The 21,406-nt window shown below is 37.8% G+C and overlaps 2 protein-coding genes across 4 annotated transcripts; one reads left to right on the plus strand and one right to left on the minus strand.

The window, feature by feature from the left end:
* Positions 1 to 261: 261 nt before the first annotated feature.
* On the plus strand, positions 262 to 15,917 carry apooa (apolipoprotein O, a). Of its 3 annotated transcripts, XM_082171179.1 has the most exons (11): positions 262 to 366; positions 1,812 to 1,913; positions 3,283 to 3,402; positions 5,597 to 5,629; positions 9,171 to 9,225; positions 9,338 to 9,433; positions 9,996 to 10,087; positions 11,767 to 11,865; positions 11,998 to 12,039; positions 15,497 to 15,547; positions 15,716 to 15,917. In XM_082171179.1, the coding sequence occupies exons 1-9, from the start codon at positions 358 to 360 to the stop codon at positions 12,037 to 12,039; spliced, it is 648 nt and encodes a 215-aa protein (XP_082027305.1). In that variant the 5' UTR covers positions 262 to 357; the 3' UTR covers positions 15,497 to 15,547; positions 15,716 to 15,917. The 3 variants fall into 3 exon arrangements, with proteins under 3 accessions (XP_082027305.1, XP_082027304.1, XP_082027306.1); XM_082171178.1 differs by lacking the exon at positions 15,497 to 15,547 and having other exon boundaries at positions 263 to 366; XM_082171180.1 differs by lacking the exons at positions 5,597 to 5,629; positions 15,497 to 15,547 and having other exon boundaries at positions 264 to 366.
* Positions 15,918 to 16,489: 572 nt separating this feature from the next.
* On the minus strand, positions 16,490 to 18,332 carry sat1a.2 (spermidine/spermine N1-acetyltransferase 1a, duplicate 2). Its single transcript, XM_082171190.1, has 6 exons — positions 18,092 to 18,332; positions 17,909 to 17,960; positions 17,739 to 17,822; positions 17,209 to 17,310; positions 17,065 to 17,105; positions 16,490 to 16,938 (listed from the first exon to the last, which is right to left on the minus strand). The coding sequence occupies exons 1-6, from the start codon at positions 18,155 to 18,157 to the stop codon at positions 16,771 to 16,773; spliced, it is 513 nt and encodes a 170-aa protein (XP_082027316.1). The 5' UTR covers positions 18,158 to 18,332; the 3' UTR covers positions 16,490 to 16,770.
* Between the last annotated feature and the right edge of the window lie 3,074 nt (positions 18,333 to 21,406).

A 21,406-nucleotide genomic window follows, 5' to 3' on the forward strand; every position in this document is an offset into this window, starting at 1 on the left:
CAGAGAGAGAGAGAGAGAGAGAGACACGCACACACGCATATATAATATATATGCAAACTTTTATGTTAGATGTGATTAATCAATTTGACAGCACTAAAATAAATGCATACATAAAAAAAATAAAATAAAAATATTCTATTGCAAAATCATTATCAGAAATGATTTGTAATTGTCACAATGTTTTATGTCTTGGTTCTGTTGAACAGTAAGTCTTGATACTTCTGTCTAGAGAGTGAGTGTATATGAGGTGAAGCTGTGAGTGTAGTTACACGTCATGAACCGCAGGCGGCGCTGTGCGCGAGAGTCTGATCGCGGCCGCTCAATGGAGCAGCAGAAGAAGAAGAAGAGGACGGGAACATGTACAAGGTGAGAATTAAAAACTTCAGCTGATCTTCAGTGTGTGTTCGTGACTAATACACTCATAATGCGAACAGTCGTGCGCTATTCAGTCTTAAATGCACATGTACTATGAGTTCAGTTCAGTTCAGGTCATTATAAAGATGATCATTTGGGTTTTTTAGCTTTAAATAGGCATTTGAGGACAGGAAATACAAGGACACAGTCATTTTTTAAAAACTATTTTACTTTTAAATAAAGATATTATTCTATCTACCATTTCAGGATGCTGTAATTCTGTAGAGTGGGTTTATTGCATAAAAGCTCTTAGTTCGCTTAGTGTTAGATCATCATACCGGTATAAAAGTTCAACTCTCTTTTGGCTGTATTGATTCTGACACTGTTTGTGCTGAAAAATAAAATTATATTTAAGTTTATAACGCTTTACAGATCTTATGTTTTATAGCAGTTCGCCGATTTTTATCCAAATGTATCAGCCTGTCTGACAACTGTGAGCTGCGAATGTGCGTTTCTGAAACTAGTCACTAGATGGTAATAAAACACCGCTAAATCACAAAAAGAAACTTAAAACTGTTTTGTACAGTGCGAATAGAAAGTCATACCCTGTGAAAACCTGACCTTTTGTCATATTACACCCTGTAAAATAAAAATTAAGTCTGATTATTTTTTAGCTGTATGTACACATTATAAACCTCATCATCAAAGTAAAAAATAACATTTTAAATAAATATAAATGATAAAAAATAAATAAATAAATAAAGGAATAGTTCTCTTAAAAATGAAAATGTTGTCATCATTTACTCACCCTCAAGTGTTTTCAAACCTGTATGAGTGTCTTTCTTCTGGTAACCAAATAATTGTTGGACCCCATTGACTTCAATAGTATTACCAACATTACCAACGGTTACCGACATTCTTCAAAATATCTTCCTTTGTGTTCAGCAGAAGAAAGACACTCATACAGGTTTGAAACGGAGAGTAAAGATGACAGAATTTTCATTTTTGGGTGAACTATCCCTTTAACTTTATACTTAACATGCATCAATTGCAATGGTATTAATTTCTCATATTCGTCATGTGTTTGCGAAGGGGAAATAGAAGTGAATATCAAGAGACAGCAGAGAGAGAGTCATGTAACCCGTTGGTGTGTCTTCAACCCTCCACTTGACCTCCGCTTTCTGATATCGTGTTACTGTTTCTCATTAAATCCCTCACGGTTTCAGACACTTCAGGGACCTTGAATGTCCTCAAAACAACTGTGTTTGAGTAAATATGTGTCCGTATGTTATTCCTGCTTAAACAAGAAACATTCTGCATGTGTTGACAGTGAGTACAACCCAGACTGTCTGTAGATAAAGAAGCCGTTGTGAAGTCCTGCGATGTTTTATGTTTGTCCAAACATGGGGGTTTATGGATCAGGAACTTCATTCATCCTCTGTGTTTTGTCCTGATAGGTTGGAGGAGTTGCAGGAGTCTCAGGAACTCTGGGATTGATCTCAACTTCTGTCCTGGCCGCCGCCGATGACAAACCCAGCACAACTTTGAGTGTAGATGAGGTACCTATAGACTTCACAGGGTCACATTTTAACCCTAAACTTAACTGAAAATAATGTTTTTACTTAAAGAAAAGCAAGCTTGTGTTTTTTGTGACAATTAAGAACATTATAGTATTTGTTGTACTGCCCATATAATTCATGCTGATTAAAAAAAAAATTATTGCAGTATTTTTTACTATATTACAGTAATAAGAATCTAATGAAAACAATAATCATAATAGCAGTTAGAAAAACTAATAAGAATAAGAAGCCTGAATGCTTTACAGTAATGAGAATTTGGGGTGAATTGGCATTAAAATAATGTAAAAATACAAAAAATATTAATAGTCATATAAAGCAGGCATCGTTTTTTTTATGCAAAATATAATTTCATATTTTTTCCTTTGAATTTAGGGTGAAATTTGACCCAAATGTGTTCAACATTACCTGAATGATCTGTCCTTCTACAAACAAGAGTTTAACTTTAAGGAAACGATTGTCATTTTAACATTAACTCAATAACAACATTGTTTTTGTCTAGATGATGTATTTTTTTTAAAACTTCACAGGGTCATATTTTAACCCTAAAATCAACTGGAAAAAAATATTATTCTTTTTTTACATAAGGTAAATGAAGCCAAAATATTTACATTTCCATGACAATAAGAGATGTTTGAACATCATAGTGTGTCTTAATTCATGTTGATTTCAATAAATAAAAAGCAAAAAGATTGTATTGCGGTATTTTTTACTTTATTGCAGTAATGAGAATCACCATTGAGAATAATGACAATTACAAAAAACTCCAATAAAAAGTAATGAGAGAAAATGTGCTTAATTGTCATGAAAATAATGTCAAAATACAAAAATATATATAAATAGTCATAAAGTAGGTGTAGTTTTCTTCATGCAAAATATAATAAAAATTTTTTTATTTAATTTTAGGGTGAAATTTGTCCCGAATGTGTTCAACAGAACCTGACTGATCTGTCCTTCTAATTTGTATTACAAACATGAGTTTAACATTAAGCTCAAAAGTAAAACGTCGGGATGCAAAATGTCAATTACGCTACAAAAACAAACGAGAGTTTTACGTTCAAATCAAATTTAATTAAAATGACAAAACACTCAAAAGTAAAATGTCCAGATGCGTTACGGTAATGAGAGAAAATGTGCTTAAATGTCATGAAAATAATGTCAAAATGCAACAAATTGTAAAAAAATAATAATAATAATTTGTCCTACTTTCAATTTCATAGTTTTTCCTTTGACTTCGGGTTGAAATTTGACCCAGAGGTTCATCAGAACCCGAATGATCAGCATTACAAACCAGAGTTTAATGTTAAGGAAATGATGGTGATTGTAACATATGGACACGTGGCTTTCGTAGCTGTCTCTCTACACGACGACGGCGCAGAAGATCCAGCATGTGGAGCCGGAGACCGGGCAGGTGGAAGAGGCCGTTTCCACACTGAGAAAACTAGCAGAACCGTACGTCACCTGGTGCCAGGTACACACTCACCTCCGTCACACACACTCACCTCCGTCACACACACTCACCTCCTCACCTCCGTCACACACACTCACCTCCGTCACACACACTCACCTCCGTCACACACACTCACCTCCGTCACACACACGCTACCCTGCGGCACACACGCTCACCTCCGTCACACACGCTCACCTCCGTCACACACGCTCACCTCCGTCACACACGCTCACCTCCGTCACACACGCTCACCTCCGTCACACACGCTCACCTCCGTCACACACGCTCACCTCCGTCACACACGCTCACCTCCGTCACACACGCTCTCCTGCGTCACACACGCTCTCCTGCGTCACACACGCTCTCCTGCGTCACACACGCTCTCCTGCGTCACACACGCTCTCCTGCGTCACACACGCTCTCCTGCGTCACACACGCTCGCCTGCGTCACACACGCTCACCTCCGTCACACACGCTCACCTCCGTCACACACGCTCGCCTGCGTCACACACGCTCTCCTCCGTCACACACGCTCTCCTCCGTCACACACGCTCTCCTCCGTCACACACGCTCACCTCCGTCACACACATTCACCAACGTCAGACCGTCACACACACTCTCCTGCGTCACACACACTCACCTCCGTCACACACACTCTCCTGCGTCACACACGCTCACCTCCGTCACACACGCTCGCCTGCGTCACACACGTTCACCTCCGTCACACACGTTCACCTCCGTCACACACACTCTCCTGCGTCACACACGCTCGCCTGCGTCACACACGCTCACCCACGGAACACACTCTCCTGCGTCACACACACTCACCTCCTTCACACACACTCACCTCCTTCACACACACTCACCTCCTTCACACACACTCACCTCCTTCACACACACTCACCTCCTTCACACACGCTCACCTCCGTCACACACGCTCGCCTGCGTCACACACACTCTCTGTCCGAGCTCTACAACAGCAGAGATTGTTGATCTTCTGTACTGGCCAACACATTTGTATCATTAAAACAGAGTGCACTAATGCACTAATACACTACTTGTGTATTTCTGCATTAAACTCAGTGGCGTGAACTTGCAGTAGTTGCAGCATGTTGGCGAATCTGCTCTGCATGGCTTTTCTATCGCTCCATCTCTTCATTTCATGACAGAATATATTCCTAATAATTATCTACAACACCAGAAACACTTTACAATCATGTACAACACTCACTGGAATAACTCAATCATTTACAACCGCTGGAAACCACCAATCAGCCAGGATATCATAACTCCAGGTCATGGATAATATTATTTAGTTTTTGATTTGGGAATGAAATATTTTTTTCCCCATTTAAAAAAAAACAATGTAATGTCACAATGCTAAATTATTATTATTAATCTGAATGGTCCTAAAACTGGATGTTGTATTTTTCTATTCCTGCTTTTGATTTTAGGATGAAATGAGATTCAAACATGTTCAACTCAACGAAAATAATCTATTACACTCAAATATATAAATCTATAAATATCTCAAATCTAATTGACTAATAACTCTGTCTTGCCTAATTTATTTGATATTTCTAAACACTCGAAATTCACTTTGTTTTGTTTTAATTTTTGGTGTCTGAATTGTGAATCAGAGCTGCATTCTATAAGACTTTTGTGCATTTGAAAGCTTTTTAGTTTATTAGTTTATACTTTTCTTGTACATTTCTCTTTAGAAGTCGTTCAAGACACAAAGCTGGTCAAAGTGTTTTTGAATGTGATTTTACAGACAACAGACCTTGAAGGAATGTCTCGGGGTCAAAGGTTAAGCTGCATGTACTGCATCTGTGACCTTCTGTCCATTACTGCAGAGAATAATAATAAATAATCCCTCAGTTTGGAAAAGCAAGCAAAAATCATGTGTACAGTAATGCGCTTACAAAAGAATCCATAACTTCCATCTGGTACGTACATGGGTACAGGAAAGGAGAACATGAGTTTTGTTTGTTTTTACAAAATTAAATGGAAAGTTCAGATTATTTTCTATGCTGATCAACATCATGTCTCTGAATCTGAACGAATACATTAAACTAGTTTCTGAATGTTTCGAGATAAATTATGGAATGCAGCTCTTTCCTATAATCTGTGATTTATAATCATTTGAATGATTTGGTTTCTCCTCATTGCGGTTCTGATTTTCCTGGTTTCTGGTGGTCTGATCCGCGTCCAGCAAACGGCCAGCTCGGCCAAACACACAGTCCAGGTACCCATGAGCACTTGCACACGCCATCACTCGCGCTGCTTGCAGATCTGGATGTGTTCGGGATAGCTTTACTGCATAGAAAATATAACTTGAGGATTCTGATGAGGTTACAGTAAAGTAGTACACACACACTACACACACTGAGGTTACAGTACAGTAGTACACACACTGAGGTTACAGTACAGTAGTACACACACTACACACACTGAGGTTACAGTACAGTAGCACACACACTACAGTCGTAAACATTTGAAGTGGATCAAAACCTTTCATCAAAGTTATACATGAATTTTGAACAGTACCCGTTCTTGTCTTAGGACAACTTTGATGAACTTTTTTGATCCACTTCAAATGTTGACTACTGTATTATTAGAAAAAGTTGGCAGTTTTCAGTGTACACTGTGCAGTAAACACACTAGTATGCTTCATTTCCGAACATATAGCCATTGTGTTTGCTTGTGCAAAGGACAGATGTCTGCTCTCTGTGGCGTTGTGGCCCAGACACCTACATTTGTCTTTACCAAAGTCTATTGCATCAACAACGACTGTTTTCAAACCCTCTCGCTTTTGCACTTGTTCAGACAAAGCCTCGTTCCAGTCAGCGCTGCGCCTCGGGATAACCGTAAATCATGCATTTACAACATTTTTACATTTTCAGCATAAATTATGCCATGTTAATCAATCAACTAGTCATATATAAATACAAACTTTATTATATAAAGCTTTTAGACTGATCAGGCATATGTCTATTCTTTTGAGCTCTTTATGAACCTATAGAAATTATTTAAATTCAGTTGATACACATGCATTTATATAGTCCGGTATTTATATAGTCCGATATTTTATTTCAGCTACAAACTTATTCCTGCCTTGTAAAGGCGTTTAAATTCTTGATGTTTTTCATAACATTCGCTTGACCTTCAACAGAGAAGTGAATGCGCTGACTCTCTCGCGAGAAGTGAGTCATGTGATTGCCTGTTCGCTGCGTCCCAATTCGCCTACTTATACTTCGCCCTAAAAGCATGTACTCTTTTTGTAAAGGAAAAGTAGATAGTTTTGAGTGTGTAGCAGAAGAGTAGGCAAGCTGTGGGACATACCATCACGTCATAAAATCATAAAATGCTCTGTCGTATAGTTATGTGCATCATCTTCTCACAGTTCACATCCTCCACTTTTAATTTAATTTAATTTCCTACCGTATTGGAGAAAAGAAGCAGCACATTGATATGCCAGTCACGGGTCTTTAATTGTTTTGCATACTGCATTTAAAAGTTAATGGCGATTAAACGGAACTTTATAAAAGTTCATGTTGCAGATGAAATATAACACGGATGACATTAAATAAATATTTTTATCAGGTTAAATGTTGATTATAAGTCGGTCAAACCCCTTTATCTAAACCTCTCTACTATCACATCCGCCATGTTTGTAGTTTTTTTAACACTTTTTACTCGTATTTGTAGTTCTGAACCGAATCCTCCTCCAAAGCACAATGGTTTGTGGGTAATATTAGCCATTAGAGCGAGCACCGATCCACACTTAGAAAATCTACCGGAAATAGGAGACCATACGAGGACTTTTGGCTTGCTCTTTTCAACAGACTATACTTTGGGACACACTTATTCTAATGTCACATACTGTTTATGTTTACTGTTTACATGGATTTGATGCAGAGCGTTGTGAGCCCGCTGAACCAGTTTAGATTTGTTTGAAGTTTGGCGACTCTAAACCTCCTCTGGAACTCAGAGTTTGTTCATCTAGCTTCATGCAACACTGCTATCAGCTGTGCAGGACATTCAGAAAGGACATTCTCTGCGTTTACAGCTTTTTTGCTGTACAGTGTGTGAATAAAGAGTGTCCACTAACATCACAGAGTGGAAGATTTATCATAATGCTGAAATCCAGCATGTCATCAGTCAGAGAACTGCAGACACTGCACTTTACAGCAGCTGATAAAGCGTTTGACTCGTTGCCAGTCTGCCCTCTCTATTCTACTCTACAGTTTAACTTGCATAAAACACTCGAGGAAAGCACACGCTGACCCACATCTGAAAGCAGAACGCCTTGAAAATAAGTGACATTCTGCTGAATTTGATTGAATATGACAGTACCCAGTGGTGTGAGTTTGTGTGGGACTCTCTCTTTGTCTGACCAATTGTGTACAGCAGGACCTGTTTGAAAACAGTCAGTGTTTTTGCAATCCCATTTGGTAAAGCCACATGAAATCACACACTACAACTTGAAACATGCTAATATGTGTGAAGCTTCTACATTCATATTATTTGCTTAAAACAATGCAATTCGACAATATTTAATAAACAAGCACACAATTCAGTGTTATTTTAGTATGACACAGTATTATAGTATTCATAAATTTTTCATTAATTCATTTAAATGCATTAATATTCAACCTAATTTTTTGGTAATTTTTGTAATTGTGTGCTTTTGTCTTTAATTATTTCTATTTAGCTTTATTTATTTGATCTTTTTAGTTTTAGTATTGTAGTATTTCAACTTAAACATGTTTCAGTTAGTTTCCAAAGCAACATTTCTAATTTCTTATTCTAATTTTAAACTTATTCAAAAAAATTTCAGCTTTATTTCATTTAACTAAAATAATTTTTAAAATAGTTTTAGTGAACAATAACATTTGCGTACATATGAATTCTAAGGAAATCTCCAAAGCCTTCTGTCATATTTTTCCCCCATTTTGTTTAATTATTAATTAGTATTTATTTAATAGTTATCCTTAGTCAGCTCAAGTGCTTCACTTTTGCATATTCATATATCTATATTGTCTTATCTCTTAGTCTGCTATATGTGCTCTCTATCTGATCAGATATAGACTCTCGGTCATGCATTATGGCTTTATGGCTACTGATAAAGATCTGTCCAGGATGTGCATTTAGCAAATATTAAAATATAACCTAGACATAAAGTACAGTAATAAACCTTTTGGACTGTCATTATGTCATATTTTAAAGCCTTTATGTATAATGCATTATCAAGGTTTTCATAATGTACGTTATAATGCATTATTTCTGTTCACAGATAATTGCAATGCATTAGAATATTTGCAGATTCCTTGTCACACCTGAAGTCAGTTGTTTGTCATGCATATTAATACTCTAAAGGTGTAGCAATTAATAGATAAGTATTATATAATACATTATAACTGTGGTTACAATTATTCATGAGATGATATAATGCATTATAAGGTGCATTACAAGGCATAATTAATGCATTAAAAATAATTGTATAATGCATTATACTGTATATAAAGGGTTTAATTGAAGTTATCAACCATTTATCTTACTTTAGAAAAAAAAATAAATAATTACTTCGGCTTTGGTTGCAATGAAAGTGAAAGCGGTTATTCTGTACCTCGTGTTCTTCAGTCAGACTAGGTCTTTTCTCACGGTGTGTGTGTGGCATTTCATTTTCACAATGATTCTAATAAAGTAAAAGCAACTAGTGATCCTCATTTCTGGATTCTGTAACAGTGTAAAGAGTAGCATTGTGTTTTTGCATTGAATCTCAGGGCGTCTATGGGACGGTGAAACCCAAGGTTGACGGCACTGTACAGTTTGGGCAGAGTAAGCAAACACTTTCCTGCATGAACACAAAGAAAACATGTTTTTTTGTTTGTTTTTTTACTTTTTCAATAAACTTGCATCAGTTAAGTGAGTCTTTTCCCCTGTAATCCAGACAGTTATGCCTATTTGAAGAACCCTCCGCCCGAGTTTTACCCCAGAGCCGGAATCATCGGCTTTGCCGGGATCCTGGGCCTTTTCCTTGGAAGAGGTACTGAAAGTTTTGTTTTGATGCATTTCTGCTTTTCATTAAAGAGACCAAAATCTGAACCACAGAACCAGTCACATGTCGCACGGGTATATTTGTGGCAAAAGGGTCAAAATTATCGATTTTTCTTTTATGCCAAAAATCATTAGGATATTAAGTAAAGATCATGTTCCTTGAAGATATTTTGTAAGTTTCCTACCGTAAATATATAAAACATTCATTTTTGTGAGTGAATTAGGCATAATCGTGAACATAAATGAACAAATTTAAAGGAGATTTTCTCAATGTTTCGATTTTTTGCACCCTCAGATTTTAAAATTGTTGTATCTCGGCTTATCTTCTAACAAGCCATACATCAATGGAAAGCTTATTTATCCAGCTTTTATATGATGTATAGATCTCAATTTCATAAAATTGACCCATGTGACTGGTTTTGTGGTCCAGGGTCATATATGATGATTTGCTGCTCAAGAAACATTTCTGATTATTATCAATTTCTTTCAAAATAAATGAATAAAGTACAAAAAAAGTTTGATGTCAGTCAGATTTGATTGTGCACTTGAAGGCTCGAGACTGAAGAGACTGGTCTACCCGACTGGTCTGATGGCGGTGGGAGCTTCCATGTATTATCCACAAGAGGCAGTGACCATCGCAAAGGTAGGCGTATCTCCAGTTCCTGTGTGCCATCTATTTTTATTGGCGGTCGGGGTTGTGAGATGTTATCATCATGTGGGACAGTGTTTTTGAGCGGACCTCATATCGAGAGGAGGAGGAAAAGGGCGAGGCGAGGTTACGATCTGTAACTTTCCACCAAAACAGCAGCTGAAACACATTCCTAAAAACTCCCAAGGACACAAGCTGAAGCTCCCGCTGGGATGTGCATCAACACTGCGTTTATTATCAGCCTGTGTGTGTGTGTTTTGATAGTAACTAACGTGGTCTTTGCAGTGGAAAGTGGTGTGAACCTCTCTCGCTATCTCTCGCCGTCACACACGTCCTGCTGAATCCCTGTCAACACACATCATGGCACGAGCGAGCGGTTTCAGATTAGGATCTCTCTAAAGGGCAGTTTCGACGCTGCGTGTCCTCGTCCTGTCAGATATGATGATAGATACGTCCTGAACAGCCAGCGGGGTCACTGGTTAAAAACATTAAATAGCCCAAAATAGGCTGATTTCACCCCGATGCCCCTCAGGTCACCTCATGTGCTCAAGGTTAGGCTGGATTATTGCATAGGCCAGTTTGCTACACTACTACACCATCTGGCCCCATAATGCATTGCACTTTCTTCACTGATGGCCATTCAAACGTAGCCTAGTAATCTGACTAGCACAATTTTTGCGAGTAACTTGGAGATATATGTCATTCTCTGCAACAACAGCGAAAATCTTACCTAGCAATTTTGACTTGTTTTCCAGTACAAATATCTAAACATTCTTAAATCAAGATAAATTTACTTGAGAAGCAAAAATTACATCAGATATTTTAGTTTTCTGAAAAATGCATCAATTAAGTGAGTTTATGCTTTAAAATATATGCGGTCAGAAAAATAAGTAAGTTTATTTTTCTGACCCCATTGGCAGTCTTTTTTTCCCCTTGTTTTATGCAAAAACTATATTTTGATACATTTTTCAGAAAATAAGACGCAATATGTCATTTTAATTCTCAAGTAAGCGTATATTAATTTAAGAAGGTTTAGAATTTGTACTGGAAAAAATACATATCTAACACAAAAATCACTTTAGAAGTGTATGAAATACTGTGTAGAGATGATGTTGCAAGTAATATATATATAGATATATGTATACACACACACACAAACCTTGTCATGTATTATTGGCATTCTGAGGGAGTAATTCATACATTGAAAGTCCTGTTTATTATATCATGCTGAAATGCATTGATTTTTAAAGCAGCAAGAAAACACATTTGTTGTGACATTAAAATAAAATACAGTATTCAACATCTGAAGTGGATCAAAACCTTTTAATCAAAGTTATACATGAACTTTGAACAATACCCGTTCTTGCCTTAGAGCAACTTTGATGAACTTTTTTTATCCTCTTCAAATGTTGACTACTGTACTATTTTTACCGGCAATGCCGTTTCCCAACAGCTATGACCAGTTGTGTAACCCTCCAATAACATCAGGGCATTCAGCAGTTGAAACACACACACACACACACACACACACACACACACACACACACACACACACACACACAACCACAAACAATACATCTACTGAAAAAAAGAGAAGTGAAAAAAAAAGATCCCAGTATGTGTGAATGACTCTTTACACTGAAGTGATTGTTTCTAATCCTCCCACAACACAGAACACAGGAGACTCTATATACGAGCTGGCTCTTCAGGCTTATGTTTCTGTGGAGAAGCTGATCAGAGACACACCAGCCTCAAAGAAGCCTCAGCAGAAGGTATACATGTCTTAATTAGCTAATGCGTTCTCTGGGAAATCGAAGTGACTTGGCATTTCTAGAGCCGTGTTGTAGCGTTTGAGCGGCAGATATAGTGACACTGAGCTTTCACTTCGCTTTGTCTTTTAACAGGATCAAGCGGACAAGAGTTCCAGCGGGGAGACCAAAGCTTAGGTACAAAATATTAAACAGCATGGAAACACAACACAGCTGCACAAAATTAATAAACAACATGTATGAAGTCACATCAAGCCCTTTCCCATATGGCATTGAGAATTCCTGACACATAAAACATGGTTAAATGGTAGTAAAATTGCCAGATTACCTCATTAAGTGAGTGTCCGCCATTAAAATCCACAATTTTTGCACTTCCGTGATTTTTAGTGAATGTATGAAATGAGTTCACACAGGTGTAGAGAATCACGTTAACTAACAACATCATCCAATCACAGACACACAGACCTTCTTTGCCCTATCTTTGCATGTTTTGCTTTAAAGGGAGAGTTCACCCAAACATGAAAATGTTCTCATCATTATTTACTCAAGTTGATCCAAACCTGTACGAGTGTCTTTCACAAAAGATATACTATACTGCAGAAAACTGCATTTTCATACTATGCACCATGTGCATGGAATAATTTGCAAAAAGATCTTAAACTAGAAACGTGTATATCAATTAATACACTTAAAGGGTTAGTTCACCCAAAAATGAAGATTCTGTCAGTAATTACTCACCCTCATGTTGTTCAACCCCGTAAGACCTTCGTTCATCTTCGGAACACAAATTAAGATATTTTTTGATTAAATCTGAGAGCTGGATCACTCCTCCATAGGCTTCTAAGACACTATAACTTGCTTAGACATTATAAAGTCGTTATTTTTGTTTGTTTTTGCGCACAAAAAGTATTCTCGTCGCTTTATAAACTTAAGATTGAGCCACTGTCTTTAATGCATTTTCTGGGCCAGCAAGTTATAATGTCTTAGAAGCCTATGGAGGAGTGATCCAGCTCTCAGATTTAATCAAAAATATCTTAATTTGTGTTCCGAAGATGAACGAAAGTCTTACGGGGTTGAACAACATGAGGGAGAGTAATTACTGACAGAATCTTCATTTTTGGGTGAACTAACCCTTTAAGACCATTAAAAAAAATGTGGTAAAGGAGACATGTAGTGGTTTTTCTTGAGAGGTCCTTGTATTTGAATGATTTTTGCATGATTGTATGTATGTAGTATTTTTTTTTTTTTACTAATGGCGCTTTTCCATTACCAGTACCAGCTCAACTCGACTCGCCTCGGCTCGGCTCGGCTCGCTTTTCGCTCCGTTTTCCATTGCAGATAGTACCTCCACAATAGTACCTGGTCGTCATAGCGACGCCGCAGGAAACTGCCGTGACTTAATCTTTTACGCGAGACGCGCGAGACACACCCGCTACCCACACACACAGGACAATGGAGGAAATCGAGTGTATGCTGTTTTTGGATGTTTTTGTTTTTGTTTTTGCTGTTTTTTATTCAGGATACTCCGTCTGGCGCGTGCAATGATGACGCAGTGAATAGTGACGATTCTCTCTGACCAATCAGCAGTCTGCCTTGTTTTCACGTCACATTTTAGTATCGCCTCGGCTCGCCTCAGCTCGCTTGGAACCTCGCCGGAGGTGGTACGAAAAAAAGTACCTGGAAGCGGGTACAGGTACAACTTTTACACAGTGGAAAACCAAACAGAGCCGAGCCGAGTCGAGTCGAGGCGAGCTGGTACTGTGTAGTGGAAAAGCGCCATATGTTGTGTTTATGTATGGCTGTTACCTTGGCCAGGGGCCTGTACCATGATGGTAGTTGAACAAACTCAGGGTTACAAGGATTAGTTTCGAGTTGACAAAACCAAACCAATCCAACCAGGCTTTGTTGGAACTATGATGCTGATCATCAACTTTGGGCTTGTTCGACTTCATGCAGCTCTGCGCAGAACGATCGGCGGCTGACTTGAAGCAGTGCATGCCGGTTAGAAATTTTGTCCGACTTGATACAGCGCCGACGCCACGTGACTGTGACGTATGGCATCAAAGTACCGCGAGAGCGTTTCGAGAGTAGCCGGAGAACTCAGCCAGCGCAGCTTCTCAAGAGCGGCTGCACTGGGCTGCACGTGGGCTGATGACGACACAGCTGTTCCACGATTGGCCGGATTCACCGCATGACAACGATCACGTGTGTTTCGTGTTTATTCGAACACCTTTAGTTCCTCTAATGCTCTCAAATCAGTTTATTATAACAGTGAACACTCTTTTCATGTCGTTGTCATGTTATATTGTGTCATGTTTATCAAATTAAAACTGCTTAAAAAACGTAGACTCCACTTCATTGATAGTTGCTTATGTTGAACTTTATTCTTGTTCAAACAGACGCTGTATGAAGCAGTACATAAAGTATTGAATGAACATGTCTCATGAAATGAAACATCTGTGTATTATTTGGCAAATATTGCATTTATTTCACTGCAGCTGTGGTAAAGTATGCAAACACCACGTGAGCGGTCACTACGGGAACCAGAAAGTGTCCGACTTCACGTCTCCGTTTGCAGCTCCTCCCCGCCTGCACGCGGCTACTCTCGCCGATCGGTTACATCCAGCCGCAGCCGATGTCGAACACACCTTTTCTCTGTCAACTCGGGCTTTGATCCTGAGTTTAGGAGTGACATCAGTAGCGAACAGCCAATCACATGCTGAGGGGTGAAACTGCGATTCATTTCTCGCGAGAGAAGCTTCTCTCTTCTGCAGAATATTACGAAAGTGAATTTTTTTTAAAGAATTTAAACAAATTTACACAGCAAGAAGAAAATAGCTGTCTAGAGACAACTAAAAGAAAAAGTCTTGCTATATCAGTGCAAGTAAAAGTTGTGAAGTTAATTTATACAGTTGATAAAGGAATTGAACATTTAAGCTCACATGTAGTCATTTTATAGCTTTATCTATTGATTCCATAGCGTATTTATATTACCTTTATATATTTATTCCGTTAAACTGTGCATAAAAAGAATTGATAAATAAAAATTGTACGTGCGTTCGATTAATAATTACATAAATGATATCTAAATCATACAAAATTATTCTAAATAAGTGTTACTTAAAAGCCAGACAATTTTGTCTTTAAAAATCATTTGCGATGTAGTGACTTTTAATTTGGAGTAGAAACAGAGTGACTTTATCCTTTGCTCACAGCTGATTGGTCCAATTTCGGTTTGAGATCTCTTACCTGAAACATCACCTGGCCTGGACCAGGTTAGCCGTGGAGCGCAAGTTACTATGGCGATAAACACTGCTAAAAGCCAAACCACTTTCATGGTGCCTAAAACCCAGGGTTGCCGCAAACTAAACTGAAACATATCGGGCTAGCCACCTAAACCGGCTTCATGGTACTGGCCCCGGGTCTCTCTTGTAAAAGAGATTTTTGATCTCAATGAGACTTCCTAGAAAAATAAAGGTAAACAACAAAAATATATATATATATATATATTAGAGAAGATTGGTACTCAGACTGTTGACAGCAGTCATTGACTTCTATAGTAGGAAAAATAATACTATGGAAGTCAATTTTGATTACCAACATTCTTCAAAATGTTTTATTTTGTGTTCAACAGATTTGAAGCAACTTGAGTGTGAGCAAATGATGACAACATTTTCACTTTTGGGTGAACTGTCCCTTTAACTGTTTTTATTTAAAATAAATGCTATTTAGGTTCATATTTTGCTCTCTAATGCAGTGACATTCAGGCATGTTTACGTGTGTTTTGTTTCTACTAAATCTTCGCTTTCTCAGAAATCATGATGACTTTCACTTGCTGTGTGTTTGTTTATAGGTACGTAACTCTCGGGTGGTTGTGGTACGGCAGATTTGAGATCTCCATCGGTCGCTCACTTTTATGACATACTTTTGCACTAGCCACTTCCCCTTTCATCTGTGGATCATCAGAGAGGTGTTAGTGGTCTGTCTGGAACGTTTTTAACTACTGGGATTGTGTTAAATGCACTGGTGTACCTAAATAAATTATATAATACACACACAGTGTGATGTGATTTATGACAAGTATATACATCTATAGTTCAAGAGTTTAAGAGGAAACGTTATATTTGGGGTTAGCATGTTATCGTCAGCTCTGTTTTTGAGGCGGAAATCCCTGAACTTCCTCTTTCTACACAAACATAAAAAGAAACTGCAAGTGTTAGCAACAAAACAAACCTCTAAGCTTGTTTCGTCTGGATTTGAACATCTATTGGTTTCCGAACAGCATCATATGATTAAAACATTTCCTGAAGGACGTCATTAGATGTTCGACTTGTGTCTTATGACATCAAAGTGGCGTGAGAGAGATTTCAAAAGCAAATGCTCTCGAATAGCTCTTGCGGTTCTTTATCATCAGTCTTCAAGTCCAACACTCCTACTTTTTAAACCGGTCTGTTAGAAGAAAGTTACTTTCAACATGTCAAGATGAAATCAAAATTGATTTATATTTTTGAAATAACACTGAACCAAAACATAAGAGTTGCTAGTGTTTCTTTTTGACAACAGGGTTATTAACATGCTGATCCAACAACACCTTTACCAAGACCAAAATCAGAGATCACTCACTCAGTCTCTTTCTTAAAATTAAAAGCTTTATTGTAAACGATACATTGCAGGTGTATCAACGATTGTCGTCTACTCCAGTGTTTCCCAACTCGGTTCCTGGAGGCACAGCAACGGTGCACATTTTGGATGTGTCCTTCCTACTTCCTAGTCTTTAGCTCAGATTAGGAAGAGTTGTATAGTGTGTGGAATTGTGGTGCTGGTGTGCCTCCAGGATCAGGGTTGGGAAACACTGGTCTACTCTATTAAAAATCCTCCTTTATCAAACTGTTTCTTCTGCACTGGCGTCTACTTGGATGACATCTTGAGTAGGTTGCACTTGTCGATCTCGTACAGACGCCATCCCTCCTCGTGGGAGAGATCCGATGCTCCGCGCCGCTTGTAAAACTCGATGGATGACGTGTTCCACTCGGCCACGATGAAGTGCATCCCGCTGCAGCGAGTCTTCACTGCCGTCTACAGACAAAAACATTTGAATAAAAGGTGTTTAAATGACCCATAACAAGACAAAACATTTGAATAAAGGCGTTTAAATTACCCATAACGACAAATATTTAAGGTACTCGAATGCATTATGCATACCTCACTTAGCATCTTCAGGATCTCAGAGCCCATTCCATAACCTGAAATTGTAGGGAAATAAATAAATAATAGATATGATATATTATACATGACAATTTCAAAGCAATTCTTTTGTTTACAGCAACAGGTAGCATCTCTTCATACCTCTGAATTCCTGCATCACATAGAAGTCTTCCAGATAAAGCAGCTTCCCAATCCAGGGGTCATAGGTAAAGTAGTACATAGCAAAGCCAACCACTGTATAACCTGAAGTGGAAAAACATGAGGATCGTCAGTAAACCAAGGGTTTACCAGAGTTAGGCTGAATCCCAATTCTCTGTCTTACCCCTTCCCCTTACCCCTTCCCCTTAGTTTTGCTCGTTCACGTGAGAGTAAGGGCTATCCCAATTCTCATTTTGATCAAGGGCTAGGGGTAAGACGAAGGGGTAGGGGTAGGGGAAGGGGTAAGACAGAGAATTGGGATTCAGCCTTAAAGAGAGCAGAAAGTCACTGGAGCGCATTCAGCGGGTCTGACGTCACTTCCCATGCATGACGCAGAAAGATAAATTGTAACGGTTTCATCGTAAAAGTAACATTAGCTGTAACAATATTGATTGACGATAAATAAATAAGAAAAGTTAAGAATTAATCTTGAAAAAAAATATATGAAAAAAACCCTGATGTTGTTAACTTGCCTTCAAGAGACTGTTTATCCTTCGGTACTTCAGCGACGACGCAGTGATAAAACGGATGATCTCCGAAACCGTCCTCGAGCAGCTCTGAAACATAAACAGGCCTAAATAACCATCATACATTCATAAATATCATAACGTTACTCTGAAACGACGGAGACCGAATTCTGTACCTTTCTCGGTCAGGACGACCTGTTCCTCCATTTCCTCAAATTTCGCAAGTTCCTAAAATTAATCAGACGGCGTATATCATTACACAAACCACCAGAACGTAAACATTTTCTTAATTTAAACGTTAAAATAATTATTATTATTATGTGAAATGTTGTGCGCATGCGCCGTAGGTCTGTTTTTACCTTTATGAGTCGCAGTATGTCAGACACGTCCTTGGGCTCGGCCTTTCGTAATATAAACTTGTCCATTTTCTTCTTTTACTCTTTTTCCCTTTTCTTACTAGTCCTCGGTATGTGAAATGTAGTAAGATTTGTTTCTTCATTCGGTTCCAAGGGGGTTACCCTCAGCAGAAAGTCTGGGTTTTTCACCCTGTCAGTGAAGAATTACATGAAGTCGTCGCCGGAAGCGCTTTGTCTCAACGGCGAGCTCGTGCGCTATTTATATGCGGGGCGCTGACGTCACTACCGGAAGTACTGAGTTGACTCACATCATTAGTACAGCAAGATAACCAGTTCGAACCAGATCAAAGAAACAGTAGTTTCGGATGCAAACCAGTATAACACGATTCACCGACACTAAATATGTTACTAAATAATAGTATATTTCTTATTTTTAGCATAACCTTTTGTTTTAAATGTTTAAGCATTAACATTTAATCATTTAGCAGACGCTTTTATTCAAACTAACAATAGGACACAAATATGTAAGTGCCACCTATGCTCCTTCCCAGAGTAGTCTAATATAGTCTAAACATTATTTTATTTTTTTTCAAATAGATATAGAAGAGAAAAGAAAGTGTTAGTATTTGTTTGGATTATAATCCCAGATTTTCAATGTGGTTTTAGACTTCTGGACCCTCTGCATACAATAACATCAGAAACAAAATCAAAATATTATTTGACTGCAGAATACAGTCTCCTTTGCTTTATTTTCTAGTTCTCATAGGGTGTGATTATGTCAAGCCGAGACAGGAACCGCATATTTCACAGTCTGCATCAACTGAAGCTCAACTGCTAGCAACAACTTGAACTTTTTTAATACTTCGTATGATTGTAGGCCTGCGTTCTATAATGTTTTCAGGCTTTGTTTATTATTATTATTATTGATGATGACAGATTGTTAGCTCAGCTGTGTAATCTATCACACCTTTTTTACATCCAACGTATTTTTTTATTTGCGTGAGTGTTTTATAATTGGCAGCTATGGTGATGGAATCTAAACATTTAAATGATTAAGTTTGCTCAAAAATGAAAATTCTGCTATCTTTTTCTCCCATATTTTGATGTGTTTATATTATCTGCAGAAACGAGCAGGGAAACTCTACAGACATGTGAGATCACACGCTTCACAGAGCAGGAAGACACTGTATACTTCAAAGACTAACACTGCTGAGTGAAAACAGGATGTATTCAAATAATATTTCCATATTTAGGATTTCTGATTCAACAAAGCGGATGAAGCTTTGTCTGTAGATTTAGGGATACTATTTTTGTCTCAGTAGGTCAGACAAAGTGCGCATACTTCGATGAACAACCATGGATAAACACATTGTTTTTGATAATGGAGATTGATGTTACTATTAGATATTAGAGGCATTAATATCATGTATAATTGCTCTGTGTGCAACGATAGACATTTTAAAGGCAGAATAACCTTAAATACCTTTATTTTCCTTGCCTTTTAAAGCTATGATCAGTCTAAAAATTGCATAAGTATATGCATTGTGTAAATATAATACAAACATTTAAACATATATATATCACGTACATCCACTATATACTTGACTGGCACTTTAAACAACAATGCATATCGTATATACTGGATGTGCGTGATGTTTACTCCAAGAATAGTGAAGTTAGATTTGATTTTTAACAGTATAATAATAATGTCTTTGCAATGCATAATACATATTTTATGCAGTGCTTGATTTTTATAAAGTAAATATAGGAATAACTTTGATATTGTTTGTAATGGACATTTACTGAACTGAAGCAACTTACATTTATTTGATTATCCATACATCATATTTTAGAAAAATCATGTTAATATGCGAGTATCAAATATCATCAGACTTTTGAGGAACGTTTATTTGTTCATCTCTCAATCATCATTGTATTCATTGCATTATATGTTGTTGTTTTTTCCACAATAAAAGCTGCAGAGCTTTGATCATAAAACTAAGCATTTAAATATCATCTTACTAAGACATATTATTGGTAGATATAGAGTGACGACTGATCTATGCATTTTATGTGCTAAATACTGTTATAAAGACCTCATTCATTACATTGGCCTTGTATGCAACATTCATTGCATATTTTATCTTACTTCCTGGCCATATATATATCAGCATCTGCAAAAAACAAATATGTTTTTGCTCAGTTTAGGCCTCCTCTAGTGTGAGATCCATCTTCACACTATATGAGCCATAAATAATAAAAAATAAAAAAAACACATATGCAAACTTTTTTTTGCCTCACTATATCTGAATGTTTACAGAAGTCGATATCTCAGCACAAGCATCTCAAATGTTCTTCCGTTTCAGTTTCAGTCCATGAGCCAGACTGTATTTCGGAATGGGATACAATCAGCACTGACTCATTCACATCCGCCCTCATCTGGAAGTCCTTACTGAGAGACTTAAAAGAGTTCCCTAAGGATACCGAGTCATTTCCAGAATACTTGACCTAACAAAAGCATTCATGCATTTTTTTAATATCTGGAAAATAACGCTACAGACCAATTGAAAACTTTTGAATAAATAAAGCAATTGCGTGTAAGGATGTCTGAGACGTCACAGGGAAGGAAGGCATTGTTATTTTCACAGCTCTGCGTTTCCTTTAGACCAGCACAACTGAAACACTCAGGAAAGAAAGAACCTGCATCACATATTGATACATTTCCTAGATAAAGCATCTCTGTATTACGGAGTTAACAAAAAAAACATAATCACAGTGTCACGGTTACGTAACGTGGTGCTAAGAAATACTCACAACGAGAAATAACGAAGACTTTAATCATCAAACACTTAGGAACCAGGAGAAAACCACAACCAAACGTTAACGAGAACCGACAGAGACTGAGGGAGAACACAGGGAAGAATATATACATGAGACAAACAAAAGGATCTAAACAAGATAATAAATGACACACAGCTGAACAAAATGACCTAAAAAATACAAACAGAAAGTCCAAACACAAACTGGAAAGTGACAGTCACATTCCATCTGCCTGCAGGAGCAGGCCTTTACAAATAAACCTGTAATTCCCATTCAGTTTGGCTCTGTTCCCGGGAATTCCTCAGAAATATCTTGGAGAGCAAACAACAGACTGTCATACAGCTTGACTGAGAGCTGCTTGTCTGTGTACAAGCTGTTAAGTGTTGTAGGGCTTTGCTATCAGTGGTAAAGGAACATCACAATTGTCCTCAACAAGACACATGATTCCCTCTTCCCTTGTTCATTTCCAATATCGATCCTTATCAAAGAGGGACTATC

The sequence above is a fragment of the Leuciscus leuciscus genome (genome assembly GCF_965113295.1).
Source record: "Leuciscus leuciscus genome assembly, chromosome: 5".
In the NCBI taxonomy this organism is placed as follows: domain Eukaryota; kingdom Metazoa; phylum Chordata; class Actinopteri; order Cypriniformes; family Leuciscidae; genus Leuciscus; species Leuciscus leuciscus.

Coding starts and splice junctions, on each gene's coding strand:
- sat1a.2 (XM_082171190.1), bottom strand. CDS start 18,157: ATGGACAAGTTTATATTACGAAAGGCCGAGCCCAAGGACGTGTCTGAC. Junction 17,961..18,091: donor ACATACTGCGACTCATAAAG/GTAAAAACAGAC, acceptor GATTAATTTTAG/GAACTTGCGAAATTTGAGGA. Junction 17,106..17,208: donor TGTGATGCAGGAATTCAGAG/GTATGAAGAGAT, acceptor CTACAATTTCAG/GTTATGGAATGGGCTCTGAG.
- apooa (XM_082171179.1), top strand. Junction 3,403..5,596: donor CGTACGTCACCTGGTGCCAG/GTACACACTCAC, acceptor ATCCGCGTCCAG/CAAACGGCCAGCTCGGCCAA. Junction 10,088..11,766: donor AGGCAGTGACCATCGCAAAG/GTAGGCGTATCT, acceptor CCCACAACACAG/AACACAGGAGACTCTATATA.